The sequence below is a fragment of the Cinclus cinclus genome, chromosome 11 (genome assembly GCF_963662255.1).
Source record: "Cinclus cinclus chromosome 11, bCinCin1.1, whole genome shotgun sequence".
NCBI lineage: Eukaryota > Metazoa > Chordata > Aves > Passeriformes > Cinclidae > Cinclus > Cinclus cinclus.
Genome location: NC_085056.1, coordinates 1,972,260 through 1,988,659, shown reverse-complemented (window position 1 = coordinate 1,988,659; position 16,400 = coordinate 1,972,260). Strand labels below are relative to the sequence as shown.

Sequence of the window (16,400 nt, the reverse complement as noted above, 5' to 3'; positions counted from 1 at the left end):
GAACCCACATCAAGCACAGGGTGCAGCCAACAGAATGGAAAGAGATCCTGGGAGTCATTTTTGTCCTTCCCCTCTTGTCATCCAAGGAAAAACGAAGAAGGTAAAATGTCTGAAATAAGCCTCTCGTCCCAGACAAACAATTCCCCAGAAGGACCTGATCAGTACTGATATTTTTCTTTTCTTCCCACTTCCTTCTTCTCAACAATTTTTACCCAAGATTATTAATTTATGCAGGGCACTGAAAGAGCATTTGAACAAAGAACAATTCAGAGAAGGAGCACGGGATGAGCTCCTCATCCTTATTTTTAACTGTCTTAATAATTCCTTACTGAGCCCTGCTTTGGAATAAGTCCATTAGCTAAGGGTTAATATTATTCAATTCTTTAAAAAAAGCAAAAAATAAAAAGCCCCACAGTGATGGGCAAGGAAAGAGCAGTGAGAGGGGATGGATAGGAGGGGCAATGTTGAGAATTGCTGTGCAGCAGTTCTAGGGTGCTAAGGGCTGAGCTGGGGGCAGAAGGATGAGCACGCTGCGTTCATCAGAACAATTCAGAGAAGGAGCAGGGGATGAGCTCCCATCCTTATTTTTAACTGCTTTAATAATTCCTTACTGAGCCCTGCCTTGGAACAACTCCGTTTGCTAAGGGTTAATCTAAGTGTCAATATTATTCACGCCTTCAGAAAATCAGAACTGAAGAACCCAGAGGTCGCCTGGGGAAGCAGAGGCAGTGAAGGGGATGGAAGCGAGGGCACGGTGAGGGTTGCTGAGCAGCAGTTCCGGGGTGCTAAGGGCTGAGCTGGGGCTGGAAGGACGAGCGCACCGTGCGGTCCATCAGCGGCTGCAGCGGGCGGAAGTTGTCCACCATCCTCCTCTCCTCCTCCCCGTCCGACGTGAACAGCAGCGTCCGAAAGGTCTCCAGCTGGGAACCACAAATGGCCACTCCAGTCACTTCCCAAGAATTCCCCCCGGTTTGGGAATTTCGCGGTAAAAGGCAAGAGTTTGTTTTGGGTGAAATCAAAGGTAGCGCTGTGTTTGTGTTCTGAGGGGTTTTAGCACCCGCAGCTTTGTCAGCTGCTGGTAAAGAGTGTCCTGTTATCTACAGCTGCATGAAGAATCATCACATCTGCCACCCTTAGGGAAATTAAATCCCAAATAATTACCAATCCCATCCCGATGACACCCTGAGAGAGCTAGCTCCACTCTAACACTTCATCCAAAACCTCCATTTACAGCCTCTCTATCACCCAGGAAAGAGGGAACCCAACAATCCCCAAGAACTATCACATCTGCCATCCTTAGGGAAACTAAATCCCAAATGTGGCACACCCGAGAGAGCTATCTCCACTCAAACACTACATCCATCCAAAACCTCCATTTACAGCCTCTCACCCAGAAAAGAGGGAACCCCTACAATCCCCAAGCTGTTCTCTCACTGGTTTATAACTGGGATAAAAATAAAGCAGCAGTAGATCAGATTTTAATGCTCACAAGGCCATTCCAATGGTCAGTCACTGCTATGAGAGCAAAGAGCCAAGAAAAAAAAAGAAAAAAAAAAGAGAAAAATTTCACTTTCAAAGACTGACACACTATGCCTGCAGTTCTCTGCTAACAATCTCCATCTCACATCATCTTCCTTTTTTCCTTTCCCTCCACAAAAAAGGCTGCATCATGCTAAAGAGAGCAAATTATGAGAATTCTACTAAGTTCCTAAAACCCCCCAAGTTTTCAAGGGGCAGCTTCCAGAACTGTGTACCAGAGATCAAGATAAAACTCTTGAGAATGGATGGAAAAGTTGAATAAAGCTGGAAAAACATCTTGGAGAGGTCTTAGCTCTTTCAGAGTTAGTGGCTGTTAACACCAGGATTCCTCCTCAAATCCTGGGTTGGAACAATCACAGATCCCTGAAAACACAGAGAATTTTTGTGTTTTCCCAGAGAACTGCTGGTAAAAATCAGGTTCTGAGCATCTCTGTGGCAGCAAAGGAAAACTGAGATTTACCTGATCCTCATCCACCTCGATTGGTTTTTTCTTAATGATCCACGTTACTGATTCAGTGAGGGGGGGAGTGGTCAAGGAGCCAGCGTAGGTCCAGTAATCAGGGCAGGAAGGGATCAGACAGGATGGATCAAAGTCATCAAACTCAATCACAGTGTCCTAAATAGCAGGAAAAACATTTTTAAGGATGGTGTTCTGAGAGGGAAAAAAAAAAAAAAAAAAAAAGGAAGTTGAAAAATGTCTTGACAGTGAGGTTAGAAACTGTGTGCATGGGAAATAGGGTGTTGGGAATATTAAAAATTTTATTATTTTAAACCCTTCAAACTTGTATAAAATTGGGGTTAGGGTGTAAGGGGTGTAAGCTGCTGAGCAGCCAAAATTGAAATATTTCTGCTGTTCCCACAAGCCATTAGCAATTCAGTGCAGGAGACACAAGGAGTGAGAAGGATCCATGGCCTAAGGCTTTGTGGGAGCAGGATGCAAGAAGGAAAAAGGGAATAAGTGGTGGAATAAATTCAGGCAGCTGTGCCAGATATTTAAAAAGACTGCAAACAAAAAGTGGTTTACTTTTCACCACGTCACTTTAGGCAGCAGGAAGAGGATTGAAGTTTTATTTAAATCAAATATTCCCGTCTCCAGAATGTTCAATCCCACAAGTGGGATATCAAATAGAATGTAGGAGCTTCAAAACCCAGAATTTCCCACATAAACATTGCTCCAGAGGGATTTTCAGGATATACTGCAGGCTCTTGGCTTAATTTCTCTTAAATTCACACATAGTAAATTATTATATTGTCACAATAGATGTATATTCAGATTTGGGGAGGTCTTCTGGCACTGAGCTGATATGTTTGGTGTTTAGCTGGCAGAGTTGCCACTGCTCTGATATAAAAACTTGTTTTATTTGGATTTTAAAAGCTCGGGAAGGAGGAACTGCTTCTGTCAGAGTCTCAGCACTCCCTCTCCTGGCAGGAACCTGCTAGGAACGATCTCACTCCCCAGCAGGAAAAAAAAATAAAAAAATCAGTGTTTATGAAAAAGCAAATCATCTCCTCAAAGATCAGACAAAGATCACAAAGCCTTAATCCCACAGTAAATAAACCCCTACTTCAAGCCTTGTAAGTGGAAACAGTCTCAAGAGCAGCATTTCTTCAAGAGGTTTGGAAAGCTTCAAGTATCCAATTCCCCCTGAAAAATCAGCTTCCCACTTCCAGGGTGGCAATCAGCCCCCCCAGTCAAAGTGCAGGAATCTTTTCTGGGTGTTTGGTGGTTCTCCAAGTGCTCTCACTGCTGGTGGGACATCTCAGAGCACTGACCTTGTGTCTGACTGCAGGCAGGGCATCCACCAGGGTCTGCAGCCCTTCATGTCGTGCTCCCAGCTGCAGGGAAAGGGAGGGGGTGGACAATCAATAAAATATAATAAAATTATACATATATATAATAAATATCAATGCATTCTATATATTTATATAAAATTATCAATAATCAGTCAGTTCTACTCATCCACATTAGCATATTTTTAATTACAACAATCACAGAATATTTAAGGGAGCTCTGGAGATCATCCAGCCCAAGGATGGTAGGAACACATCCAGGTGGGTTTGGAATGTCTCCCGACAGGGAGAGTCCTCCCAAGGCAGCTGTTCCACCCTCAGCATAAAGTTCTTCATATTGAGGTGAAACTTTTTCTAGTTTCTGGCCACTGCTCCTCATCCTGTCACTGGGACCACTGCACAGAGCCTGGCACCATCCAATGACTCCCCCATGGAAACTTTTATATGGATTGATGGAATCCCCTCTCAGCCTTAATTGTCCTAAATTAGCTTTAATAGAAAGGACTCATCATTACAGTTTGTTCCAAAGAATGAAATTACCTTCAAGAACACTCCAATAACAGCCAGGCCATTCCCTTCCATCACAGCATCCTCAAAACTTGGGTAATCCACAGCATTCCAGTGTACCAAATGCAGCTGAAAGAGCAATGAGGGAGAAATCAAGCCCTGCACAGAGCACAGACCCCACACCTGACTTGTGATCCTGGCTGCTCCTGCAGTGAGCTCCCCACAAACCACAGAAACGAGGAACAAAGTGCTCTTGGTAAATAATGGTCCTTCCCTTCCTCTTTTGGTCTTTTGCTTTAAACAATAGTTCAGAGCTACTACATTTCCCATCTATAAGAGGGATTTAAATCTGTGGGAGTTTGCCTCCAGGAACTGGTCAAAGGCACAGACAAAGCCCAGTTTTCCATCTCTTCCCTCTCTTCCCAGGAGGAGCAGAGCACCCTGTGCTCCTGAGGAACATCTTCCTGCACACAACAATCTTCCTCTGCACTGCTGACAGCCAATACATTCAGGGCCTTGGTGTGATAAATAAACACCTCAGCCCAAAAAACAAACAGTCTCCCTGTTAATGAGGATCTTGCCAAGCTGGCAGCACCACCATGAGCACACCAACAGGAGAGAAACTGTCTTTAAAAATAACCCAATATCACTTGGGAAATTTTTCTCCTTTGGCAAAGAACCGTATTCAAGCTGTCACAATTTCACATTATCACTGACTTAATCCTTTTTAGCGACTTTTCTTCCTTAGCAGTTACTTAAGCATCAAAGTTTTGCTATTTTAGTAACAGTTCAACAGTTGCAAAGTGAAAATAAAGTGATGTTTTTTAGAGCAGTTAATATATACTTTGTTTCTCTGAAAGATCTAGTAACAATTAACAAAGTGATTTTTAACTTTCAGTAATGGGGCCAATGTCCAGTTCTCAGGCTGCTCTTCTCCAGAAAACACAATGAAGATGATTTTTTTATAGAATAAAACAGCAGATGAGCTGTGGCACTTCAAAACAAACTGAAAATCTTCAATCTGGGAGTTTTCACAGACACACCTGAGACAAGTATTTGCATTGTCCAGGATTTCATCTCATACCTCTCCTGGGTAAAATTTACTGTCAACTGTGTGCTCTGAGCCCCAGTCGTTGATAGCTCCCCAGTGGAAATGGAATTGCTTTAGCCTGTACTGGTTTTTCAAGGGACCTCCAGTGATGACTGCAAAACAGAACAGGACACCCATGTTAATAAATAGGATTTAGAATTGGCCAGACAAGCAAATTCTTGGAAAAAAAAAATTGCCCAGGAAAAAAGTATCAGCAACACAAACTGTTTGAGTATCTACACTTTGCCACGACCAAATTATCCAAGCAAACATTCCTGGTTTTCCCTGCATCAAACTGGAGATGAACTGAAGTCTCCTCGTCCATCTCCCCTCAAGGGAATGTTTTCCCAGCTGACACCGAGTCTGGCACAGGCACAGTGATGATTGTCACATTCTCAGCCCTCTGTCAGAGCAGGAGTGTCAGGACTGCCTGGCCAGGTGACACAGCAGTGACACATCTATTAAATGTATTCAATGACAGCCCTGCAAGGACCTGGGAAAAATATTGACATTTCTTATGACAAGACTTCACAAAGTAAATATTGCCAGACAAATCAGTGTACTGAGTCAAATGTTCAAGTCTCCTGCAAGCTACAAAAATCCAAACATCTTATTCTGCTTCAACACAGCTCCCGCACTGCACAAGCAAAGGTCAGCAGAAATGTTTTGTTGTGCCTACAAGCTGTTCATGAGGATTTCAACATCCAGTCTGCCACTAGGCAAGTTTCTGAAAGATTGAATGAGTAAAGGTAAAACTTCAGTCTGTTCTCCTGATTTCAGGAGGCCCCCCATCCTTCAAACACGTGAATGAAAAGTCCATGCCCAGCTTTCTGCTTCCACTCATTCCCTCCTACCTGGACCAAAACCATCCCGCAAGGTCATCTTGCTAATTATGGTACCAGAACATCTGGTAAATGAGAAACCCTAATTACTTCCCAAGGGTTAACAACACTTATGGAAGCAGGGAACCCTTTAGGTTGGAAAAGAGCTTTTCCAAATCTTCATCCAGCACTAAACTATCAGCATCTGCTGATCTTTACTGAACTGTAGGACATGGGGAAGTTTTACAGCCAACCTTGGTATAAAGCACCTAATCCAAACACTGCTTTTGGAAGTTAATCACTTCCATGCTAAGAAGAAAGCAATGAGAGGCATTAAGAGCTTTTCTTGTATTTTTTTTTCCTGAAAGCCAGCCAGCAGGTTTGAAATCCTAACCAGACAGGTCTGTCTGTGATAAAGGAATAAATTCAAATGAGCTGTGCAAAATGACACTGAATTAATTTCATCCCCTGCTGCTGAGCTCTGGGCATGAATGCAATACTAACCATCACTGGAAAATCCCAATGCCCCATCCCTGGAAGTGTCCAGGGCCTGACTGGAGGGGGTTTGGAGCACCCTGGGACAGTGGAAGGTGTCCCTGCCCTAACAAGGGGTGGAATGGGATGAGCTTTAAGGTCCTTCCCACCCAAACCAAGCTGGGACTCCGTGCTGGAGAAGGGTGGGATAAAGATGTGGGTCACACAGCCAAAACTCTCAGAGGTGACATTTCTGTGCTCTAACATGATCCACTCCTGAGTATGTGATGATGCAAACCCACAAGTGACTACAAATTTGTGTTAACAACCACATCCAGTTGAATATTTGCCTCAGGAGTAACTTTAGGCACAGACACACAAATGGAGAGACTCAGGTTCCTGCAGTGGCCATCAGGAAGTGGCAGGAAACAAACAGCAACTTCAGTCCCTTTAGAGGCATTTCTTCTCAAATTACAATCTTGACAATTTCTAAACAAAAGAGAAGTTTAAAGGGCTTTAACAAGAACCTCATCAGGTGTTCCTTGCAGCCCTGGCTCTGTTCCAGCCTTGTTGCTGATGGCACCACACACAGACAGACCACATGCTTCACATACCTGCCCCTCACCCTCTTCTTCCTCCTGCTCTACCTTCAGCTTTAGCCCAAGTCTTGCAAACCCCATCTCAGGATTTTCGGGCTTTTTTGTCTATCCTGGGTGTATTTCTCATCTTCTGTTTCAACTGTGGGGCTTTTGTTAGTTCCCAAGCTTTCTTCTCTGGGTTTCCATGACTGTTAGACAGAAGCTAGCAGTGAGAAAAACCAGAAATAGCAAGAGTAAAGAGAGAAAGGTGGAGGAGAAAGGCAGGCACCTGAAAACTGGAGCTTATACAGCAACACGTCACTGTCTATTGCTTCTCTGTCATTTTGGAGCCCTGACACTGATTGTTTGTTGCCATCCTACCCCCCCTTCACGGACCTGAATTCATTTAAGGAAGATGCGGATGGTGAAAAGGCAGCAAATGCTCACAGGGAAATATTTACCACAAGGAAAGTCTTACAGACAAATATCTGAGAGGTGAGCACCAGCCTCAAAGGCCTGATGATTCCAGCCTTGCCTTTATGCCACAAAAACTACTCCTGTGCAATTAAATACTGCATATTTCTGAATCCCCTACAGGCAATTCCCCTTCGTCACATCAATTCTTGAAGGAAAAAATCCAACTTTGTTATCCACTAAACACTTTTTGGGATCTTATCCTCAACAGAGTGGGGTGTGGCTTATAAAGCAAGAGGCTGTTCAATGAAAAGCAAAGCCAATCTAAAGTTAGTTAATTAAAATCACTGATGGAGGAACAAGTGATGCGTGTCCCCTGGCCCAACCTCAATGAAAAAAAACAGCACTTTGTGCTAGAGAAACAGAAGGGCAGGACTCAGCTCCCGCATGATATCAGTGCTTAAATGAGCAAGGACAAGGATAATCCCTCTTGGAAATGGATTATGCCCTCTGAGAGCCCAGCCTAGAAACAAGAAAGAGCCCCAAACACCACACAAGCTCCGTGCATTCCACCACCACTGTTTTTGCTGCAGTGTTTTATCAGCCTGTTTCCAAACATCAACCAGAAATGTTGGTGTTGTGAAGACAGAGTGTTTGTTTGTGTGCTGGAGGCTTCCTCCCCGAGGGCATTGCTAAATCCCTCAGGAAGCTGGTGCAGCTCTCATGGTGAGCAGCCACTTTAAACATAAATGGCTCCAATCCAACAAGTTCAAACTTGCTCAGAGTCCTTTCATTTTTCCCTGCAGGACAAGCCAGGCAATCATGTGCTTCACAACAGCCCTGACCAATTGCTACCAGCTCACCTGTCCTTGTGAAATATCTTCATATTCTGCAACATCCTTTGGTAAAGGCAACTTTTAGAAGGAACGGCGGACAGAAAATCTGGGACTTGGGAGGAATATCTTGATTTTAAGTGGGTTTTTTTCCCCACTCTATTAAGCCTTTAAAAAGGTTGAGCTGCTCAGGTCGGGAGGTTTATTCACATGAAATTGCTGGAATGCATGGTTGGATTTTCCATGCACTCCTGCTTCCCCTGAAGCAGGACACACACACCTGCTCCCGAGGGCAGAGCTCAGTGTTATTTCACTCCCTAAAACCCCACTGAGATAAGCTTGTGTGCTTTCCAACTGCAACTCATTTGGCTGCTGATAATTTCAAGTGCATTAAATATCTCTATTAACACCACTAAAGATAAGTGGCAGATTACTTCAATAAAGAGCAGTGATGGAATTGGGTTTCAAATTGAGTAGGTACACATATAAACGACTGAAGATTAACTCATGTGGGTAAAATTTATTACAAAACCTGCAAGACAGGGCGCTAAGGCTTGTGAAAGGAGTTTCAACATATAGCAGGGGATTTGTGTACAATGTGAAGTCTGTATAGAATTTCTTCATCATGATTCCCCACTATAAACCCAGCATTTTTTTACAGTACATTCATTTTCAACATCAGGCCTTACATCCCACAAGTATTTTTCCTCTCTCATCATTAAATAGATTTTTTTTTTCCCCCTGAGTTTTTGCTTACTTGATCTATCAGCAGAATCATCAAACTCCACCAGGAAGGAGTAGCCATTGTTCCAGATGTGAAGACAGGTGGTGGGGTCATAGCTGATTTTCAGAGGCTTCAGGAAGGGGTCATAAACACTGTCCCTCCACTGAATGTTGATGGGAGACTGGCGGGTGCCTCCAGGAATTGTCAGCGGGCTCTGCCACAGCGGATGGACTGCAAGATGAGGAGGAGAGTCAGGCTTTGATGCAGGATACAGAACTTTCTGGCAAGGGAAGGTGCTGTGTCACCAAAGGCTAATTCGAGTCAGCTGATGCCCAGAAAGCAAAAGAAAAATAAAACATTCCAGCTGCATGACTCAAAGCCACACAGGGATGCGCAGTAATTTGACTTAGGAGCATGTCAGTACCTTTCTGTCTTAGCAGAATGCCCTGCAAAGGAATTGTCCCCTTATTTCCCATAAAAAGAGAATGTTTTCCTATTATCTCCAGATTTTAAGGCAGACTTGTTCTACAGCTTTCTTTACACACCAGCACTATCAGCTGAGCTGGGAGTGTTCCAGACATGGGATCATTCCCACTGGGAAGCAAAACATTCTTTAGAAAGAAACACAAGCACAGGGCTCCTGCAGCAGCCACACCAATCCTGACCAAAACTGCTTCGTGCAGACGAGTCCTGCTGATCCCACACCTGTAAAAGCCAAACCCAGAAATTTTAGGGGCAGCCTGGGCCCCTCTAACTGGCACAAGCAGGATGAATGGTTTCCACGGGATTTTATTCCGCTTAAAAGCAGAACTATCACCTGTGTGGAGCCGCTCACCTGGTGACCCACACACAGCTCTGGGTGCTCCGTGCCTCTGCTGAGCCCCAAACCGGGATGCTTCGAGCATCACTCCACAGGCTACTTCACTAGATACGACAGCTCAGGGTCTTTTAAACAAGCTATGAAAAACAAATAAAACCTCCCAACCACTCACACGAAGAGCGGCCGAACAGCTTCCCCCACCCCATCGCCCGGTTTCCCTCAACGAGGAGCAAACTTTGAGGAAATCCGCAAGGCCAGCTCAGGCAAAGGCGGCACAAAACATTCCCTATATTTAATACACGGGCACTTCCTGATGTTTCAGCCTAGGACAAAGCCAGGCAGAGCTCCCTGCGGCTCCCACACAAAGTTTGGCAGCGATGGCGGGGCAGAGGGAGAGCGGCACTCACGGACGTCTCGCAGGCGGTAGGAGCAGCAGGCACCGAGGCTGCACCGGCGGCTGCCCGGCCGTGAGGAGCAGGACGAGGGCGAGGAGGAAGCGACGGCGGCCGCCCAAGCTCGGCGGAGCAGCGGCAGCATCGCGGTGGAGATCACGGAGCCGCCGCCCAGCCCGGCCCAGCCCAGCCCGGCCCGGGGCGGCCCCTTCCGGCACGGCCCTCCCGCCATGGCTGAGGGGGCCGGCCCGGGGCTGCCCCTCGTGCCGTGACACCCCTGCAGCAGCGGCAGCAGGTCCGTGCAAGGTGGGCATCGCCATTTCCCCCGCTCGGGGCGGTCCCCGTGCCCCCGTTCAAAGTGCGTCCCCTCAGCACAAGGGGGGCCCTTCACATCCAAAGCGGTTCCTTCACGCTCAGTACAGTTCACCAAAGAGTGTTGCCTGACCCAAAAGTGTGTCCTCTCACACCGAAGTAGGATTTATTCCCTCACAACGAAGCGTTTCTCTTCACATCGGGTGTTTTCCCTCGCATCAAGAGTATTTTTTTCCCCTCACACCAAGTGCGGCCCTTCACATCCAAAGCAATTCATTCACATCGAGTATATCTCCTCAAGAGTATCACCTCGCCCAAAAACGTGTCCCCTCACACCAAAATAGCATTTACTTCCTCAAACCAAAGTGTTTCTCCTCATATCAAGAGTATTTATTCCCTCATACCAAAATAACATTGATTCCCTCACACCAAGTGCATCCTCTAACACCAAAAAAATATTTATTCCTTCATGCCAAAAAACGCACAGGGGTGATTGCCCCGGCACAGCAGGGTCCCTTCTCCAAGTCACATTTGGAAAAGTTATATAAAGTTAATATTACGTTTACTTTTCTTGGCTGTCACAAAGGCAAGAGGCCAAAATAGTCCCACCTTGAATGGTGAAAGAAAGGGGTGAACTGAACTGAACTCAGCATTCACCTGACACTGCCTGAGGCACAGAAATCTCAATTAAAATGGTTAAAGCCCTTGTAACTCCTGTTCCAGCTGCCACTAAGGAACACACAGCAAAAAATTAAAAAAAAAAAATACATTAAAAGAAATAGAAAAGGAAGCTGAAAGTGTCAGTGAAAGCGTGGAGATAAAGTAAGAGTTCTAGTTTTTGCCAGTTCTCTTGAGCAGCCAGGAGAACACCACCCTCAGGCTCCTGACCTTCATCTTGCTGGATGATCATATTTCTTAGTTACTCTGCTAAAATCATTTTGAAAATCTGCATTTATCTTTTGAGGTTTTATCTTGTTAGGATGACTGCTTTTGAGTTTTCACCAAGAACCTGACATAACATTGAGAACGTTTTACTGAAATGAAGACAGGATCAGACACTCAACCGGAGTCAAGCAAGAAGTGTTTGCCCTGTTTTACCAGCATTGTGTAAGAAGCTTCCATTGCACTCATGGTATGTTTAAAGTACTCCTGAGTTGAGTAAGAGCAGGTTGAAATCTGGAAAATGATTTGCTTTGAGCGGCTTCCTGATCACAAACAGGTCATCAGGAGATGTACAAAGAGCTTGTGATGTCAGCGTGTTAAACTGGGCTTAAATTTCATTTCACTTCCTCCCTGCAGAGCCTTTTGTGCGTAGCAAGGATCAATTGCAAGCAAAATGAATTTTTTTGGTTAGACTCCCAACTTTTTATAAGGCTGGCTAATTTACTATTCTCAAGGAATGCTTCCTAAGAAAAGATGAGTAATCAATGAAATTGAAAAGACCTGCCGCCCATAAACATCATGATTCAGTCAGGCACAGTTTAACAGCCTATTGACCATGGTTAGGCAATTCTTTAGCACAGCTACTGATGGACAACAGGCATCTCCTGGTCACCAGGACAGCCCAGATAGGCTTCAGGTGTTTAATATTCAGCAGAAATAAAAGTTTCTGGGGGTTTTTCTCATCTACCATGAAACTGCTGTCATCCTGCACCATTATTCCAGGATGTGTCCTCCAAATGCAGCTGACAACCTCGGGCATCTTAGAAATCATATCTACACCTTGTTCTGTAGTTACAGAAAATCACAGCTACAACCATCCCTTTTCTGCACGTTCAAGCTCATGAAATTAAAAGCAGCAAACTCTACTGCTTTACATCGTGCCATTAAGAGAACCCAACTTCGTGAAGCTTTTTGGTGGTTTGATCCTGCAAGGTTTTCAAAAATGTGAACATTTTTACAGAGTTTTTCACTAAGCTGAACAGCACAAGTCACTTTTCGTGGGCTGAACAGCACGACTAAAAGGAATCTCAGAAATGATGGGCTGGTGAGCTACAAAATTAAAGAAAAATCATTTAGACCTGCAACACTTTTGTTTCCCTCCTGAATCACTCACAGAACCTCCATCCAGTTTTTTACATGCACATGCTACTTCCTCCCGAGCATGAAGTTCAGTAAAATTCCAGCATTTAATTTCAAAAGTCCTTCAAAGAAAACCCTTCAAAACAGGAGCTCAGAGGCAGGGAGATAGTTTGGAAGCTGCAGACAAAAAGACAAAACTACTTGTGGAAAAAACAAAAAAAAAGAAAAGAAACAAAACAAAAAAACCCCAAACCCTAAGCCCTAAACCTTGTTCCCAGCACTTCACCAATGTAGCCAAAATCATCTTTTCCAGACCATTCCAGAAAGAGTTTTCCCTTGCCCATGCCCCAGCTCAAGATGGTGACTGATGAAAGAGATGCAGCCAGATCTGGAGGGAGCAGCAGCTGCCAGGATCACAATATCCCTCTTCCCCCCAAATTGTTCCATTTCTGGGCCATCTGGGAGGCTCCAGCTGGGTTCTCTCTTGTTCCTGAACCCACAACCACAAAGGGAAGAGCCTGAGGGATGAGCTCAAGTGATGCAGAATCTGTGTGGGAAGAGAAATGGAAACCTCACCTTCAAATGACCAAAGATAATTTTTAAGGTGAGAATTAGAACCAAGTGTGCAGTTTGCACCCTTTGCTCACCTGGGCTGGTGTTTGCCTTTATCACATTCCCACCTCCGGTACTGGCAGAGCAGTGAAGCTAAATTTTGTCAAACAAAAAAAAGTGTGAATCGCTTGTGAAAAGGGATCTACCACAAACAGACCTAATCTGTCCCTGATTTATTTGATTTTTTTAAATCCACATCAGACACAGTGATGCTCCATTTAATTTTATAATGTTCAGGGGATTCTTATATTTGCTCTGTGGTTTTTCCCACATTTCCCAGACATATAGAGCCATCCAAATAGTCCCAATCTTTGGATTAATGTTTTTTAAAAATTAAATATAACTTTTGAAGTAGGTCTTTAAAAGTCCATTTAGGATTGATGCAAGCATCAAAAGCTTCAGGGTGGGAATCAAGACCCGGATGAAAATAAAGGTTTTAATCTCTGAAAAGAAAAATACCTGTTGAATCAAGTGCTGCGATTTCTTTACAAGTGAGATAAAGCAGGGCAGACCGTGGCAGGAAGAGCTGAGAAACCCCACCCAGGGGAAGGAAATAAGGCCCTGTTTGCCATAGCAACACTTTGTGAATGAGAAAATAAAACATCCACCTTGTTGAAACTCAGTAAAGAGCCATTTTAAACTTTAAAGGAACACAGCTCTGCTTCACCCACCGGGACTGAATATTGCAAAAGAAATCCAAGATGGGTTGAATTCCTCGAAGCTTCTTTTTTTTTCGTCTGAATCAAGATTTTGGAGGATAACAGCGCTGGCTGGCTCAGACCCATGGTGACAAGGTGCTGAAAGTTCTGCTGAGTTGATGTCAGATGGGGGTTGTGATTTAGGGCAGTTTATTGATAAACAGCCCAGAGGTTTTTATCAAACAGATGTAGCTGACAGGGGAGCAGCAGCAGATTGGGAAATGCTGAGCTTCCCTCTGCCTCGGCAGTGTTTGGCTGAGATAGGAGCCTGGCTGAGGAGGCAGTGGCTGAGCCCAGATAAGGGGGAGGTAATTCCAGCTGGCGAGGTAAAGCAAACAGAGGCTTTATCTTCTCCTGTATAAAAAACATTTGCTGAAATTACGCGTGCAGGCTTGCATGGAAAGGGCTTGGAAGAAAACTCCTGAACAATCTGGGGAAGCACTGCAGTTGTACGTGCAGGCCTGGAGATGGCACACCTGGATTGTGTGTCTCTGCAGGATTTGTACAATTCTTTGTGTTATAAATGAGAAGCAAAAAGTCTTGAGATTTAGCAAAATTTAGATTGCTTTAGTGGGAGGTCCGGTCTTAACAGATAGGTTACAACTGATTACACAAAGGTAGGAAATCTGATTTTGCAATATCTTTCAGGCTGCGGGAAGCCCGTATTTTACAAACTGGTATCAAATACAATTTACTTTAAAAAACACAATATTCATTATGGGAGGATTTAAACAATTATCTAATCACATATATTTTTCTCTATTTAATGTCCATGTTTCATTTCAGACCTTAGTATTCTGGTTTCTACAAACCCCAATACTTTTATGATTAACATGAATCTTCTATCAATTATCACATTTGTGAAAAGAAAACCACAAAACTTCAAGGATTCTGATTTTCTTGTAGCCATTTCAAAAAGGCAAGAAGGAAAACGCCGTTCAGGGCTGCTCTGGTAATAATTACTCAGTTAGGCTTTAAAATGCCCATGGAGAACATTTCCAGCAATTATTCTGAAAAATTAATTAATGTCTGAAACCTCCACCGTCATGTGGGGATACCTCAAGACACCTCAGAGCTCGGCTCACATGCTCCCTGGTCCTGGATACCCCTGGGAATTTCAACATCTCCACTAAATTCTCCCCAGTGTTTCTACAGTGAAGTGCAGGAAAAGCCCATTGTCCTTGCAGGGTCACAAGGGGAATCCAAAAGCTGCAGAAATTGTCAGCCTTTGAGTTGTTTAAGCCTGGTGTGAGTAACTGTGGAGTAACTCCCAGTCTGCCTCACTCAGAGTTCCTGTCCATTCCCTGCCTGCCAAAACCAGCCATTCCAAAGACAGGGCTTTCCCAAATCAGTTTGTTTTGGCACTTCCTGCACGAATGGCACAGAGAAGAGAGAAGCTGGAAAAATAAACAGTATCTGTCTTAAATTGAAAAGAGGAATGTGAGTAAAAATAGATACCAGTAGTGGCTCATTCAGTCAGTGGTCCTTGGACAGAACAAACTGGTCTGATTTCTTCTTGGAATGGGAGCCCCTCTTACCCTGGGTAACCATGAAACCCTCAAGGCTCTGTTCTCTGGGAGAAGTTATTATGCTGAATAAATGTACAGAGGGAAAAAATAAGGAACAAAAGATTTTTCTAGCTATAAAAAATTACTCCTTACTATTTTCCAGGTGACATTATCTGCACAGCAACAAGTAGACAATCTCTGGCTGGCCCCATCTTATCTGAAAGTAAGTTAATCAGTATTTTAAATAACTAAATCTTTAACATCCCCCAGGAGTATCGTGCACCTCAAAGTGATTTATTGGAGGTCTGCACAGCACATTTGGAAGCGTTTGTGGCTTGTTCTAGGCCTCATTTTCCAAATTAAACGTTGCAGTGGCTATGAAATTCCGAGTCAGAATCAATTTGTGCTAAATGTGTTTTGAGTTATGCCCATGAATACAGTTTTCATTGAAAGCAGCCAAGCCTCCCAAGCAATGATTGCATCTTGTCACAGGTTGGAGTCACAAAAAAAAAAAAAAAAAAACCAAAAAAAAAAACCACCAAAAAAACCCCAACAACAGAACCAACCAAACAAAAGCCATTGACAGCAGAAATAAAGAATGGGGCAGAACCCTGAAATTCCACGAAGTATTTTCATTTCTTTCATTCTATCCACTCCTTTTTCTTCAATCTTCCAGCCACATTCCCCAATCCCCCTTTTTAATCCACTAATAAACAAGAACAACGCTCAAGCACACCAGCTCTCTTCCCAGCGCAGCATGTCGCGTTTCTCCCGGACTGGGATGAGATGAAGTGACTTACGGGCAGCGTTCCTGGTGTTTTTCCTGGAGCAGGCAGCCAGGCTGCAGGGCCGTGCGGGCACAGCCCCAAGGGTTTTCAGCTGCCTGGAGAGACGCCCCAGGGCTGTCACCTTCACCCCGCTCATCGCTGCCGCCGGGCACCCCAAAAACCTTCACCGCTCCCTCTGCAGAGCCTGCCACTGCCTAACCACCCATCTACATCACCAATAAAAAAATCGTATGGGTTAGAGCTCCACTGAGGGGTGGCCAGGCTTCCTTAGGAATAATTTTGAGAGCACCCTTTGCTTGTTAAGAGGTGGAGTCAACCCAGGAGTTAATTTTCAACCTGTCCCTGTACTGTCTTCTTCATTGGCTCTCCATTCTCTCCAGAGGCTGGCGGGGTTGATGATTATTCCATTTGTGCCTCCCAGGGTTGTTTTTCCCCCCCTCATCTGGCTCCAAGAACGGGAAGGGTTGCAGAAAACCC

The 16,400-nt window shown here is 44.4% G+C and overlaps 1 protein-coding gene across 2 annotated transcripts; it reads right to left on the bottom strand.

Moving 5' to 3' along the window:
* Positions 1–480: 480 nt before the first annotated feature.
* CA5A (carbonic anhydrase 5A) lies at positions 481–16,121 on the bottom strand. 2 transcript variants are annotated; one of them, XM_062499825.1, is made up of 7 exons: positions 15,936–16,121; positions 8,805–9,002; positions 4,922–5,040; positions 3,871–3,966; positions 3,313–3,375; positions 2,000–2,155; positions 481–920 (listed from the first exon to the last, which is right to left on the bottom strand). In XM_062499825.1, exons 1-7 carry the CDS (start codon positions 16,057–16,059, stop codon positions 786–788), a joined length of 891 nt encoding a protein of 296 aa, XP_062355809.1. In that variant the 5' UTR covers positions 16,060–16,121; the 3' UTR covers positions 481–785. The 2 variants fall into 2 exon arrangements, with proteins under 2 accessions (XP_062355809.1, XP_062355808.1); XM_062499824.1 differs by lacking the exon at positions 15,936–16,121 and adding an exon at positions 9,999–10,128.
* Between the last annotated feature and the right edge of the window lie 279 nt (positions 16,122–16,400).

What these genes read in the sequence shown, in the direction of transcription:
- CA5A (XM_062499824.1), bottom strand. Translation starts at nt 10,128, where the DNA reads ATGCTGCCGCTGCTCCGCCGAGCTTGGGCGGCCGCCGTCGCTTCCTCC. An exon ending in CTACCGCCTGCGAGACGTCC is followed by an intron (nt 9,003 to 9,998) that starts GTGAGTGCCGCT and finishes CTCATCTTGCAG; the next exon opens with TCCATCCGCTGTGGCAGAGC. An exon ending in TGCCTGCAGTCAGACACAAG is followed by an intron (nt 2,156 to 3,312) that starts GTCAGTGCTCTG and finishes CCTGCTATTTAG; the next exon opens with GACACTGTGATTGAGTTTGA.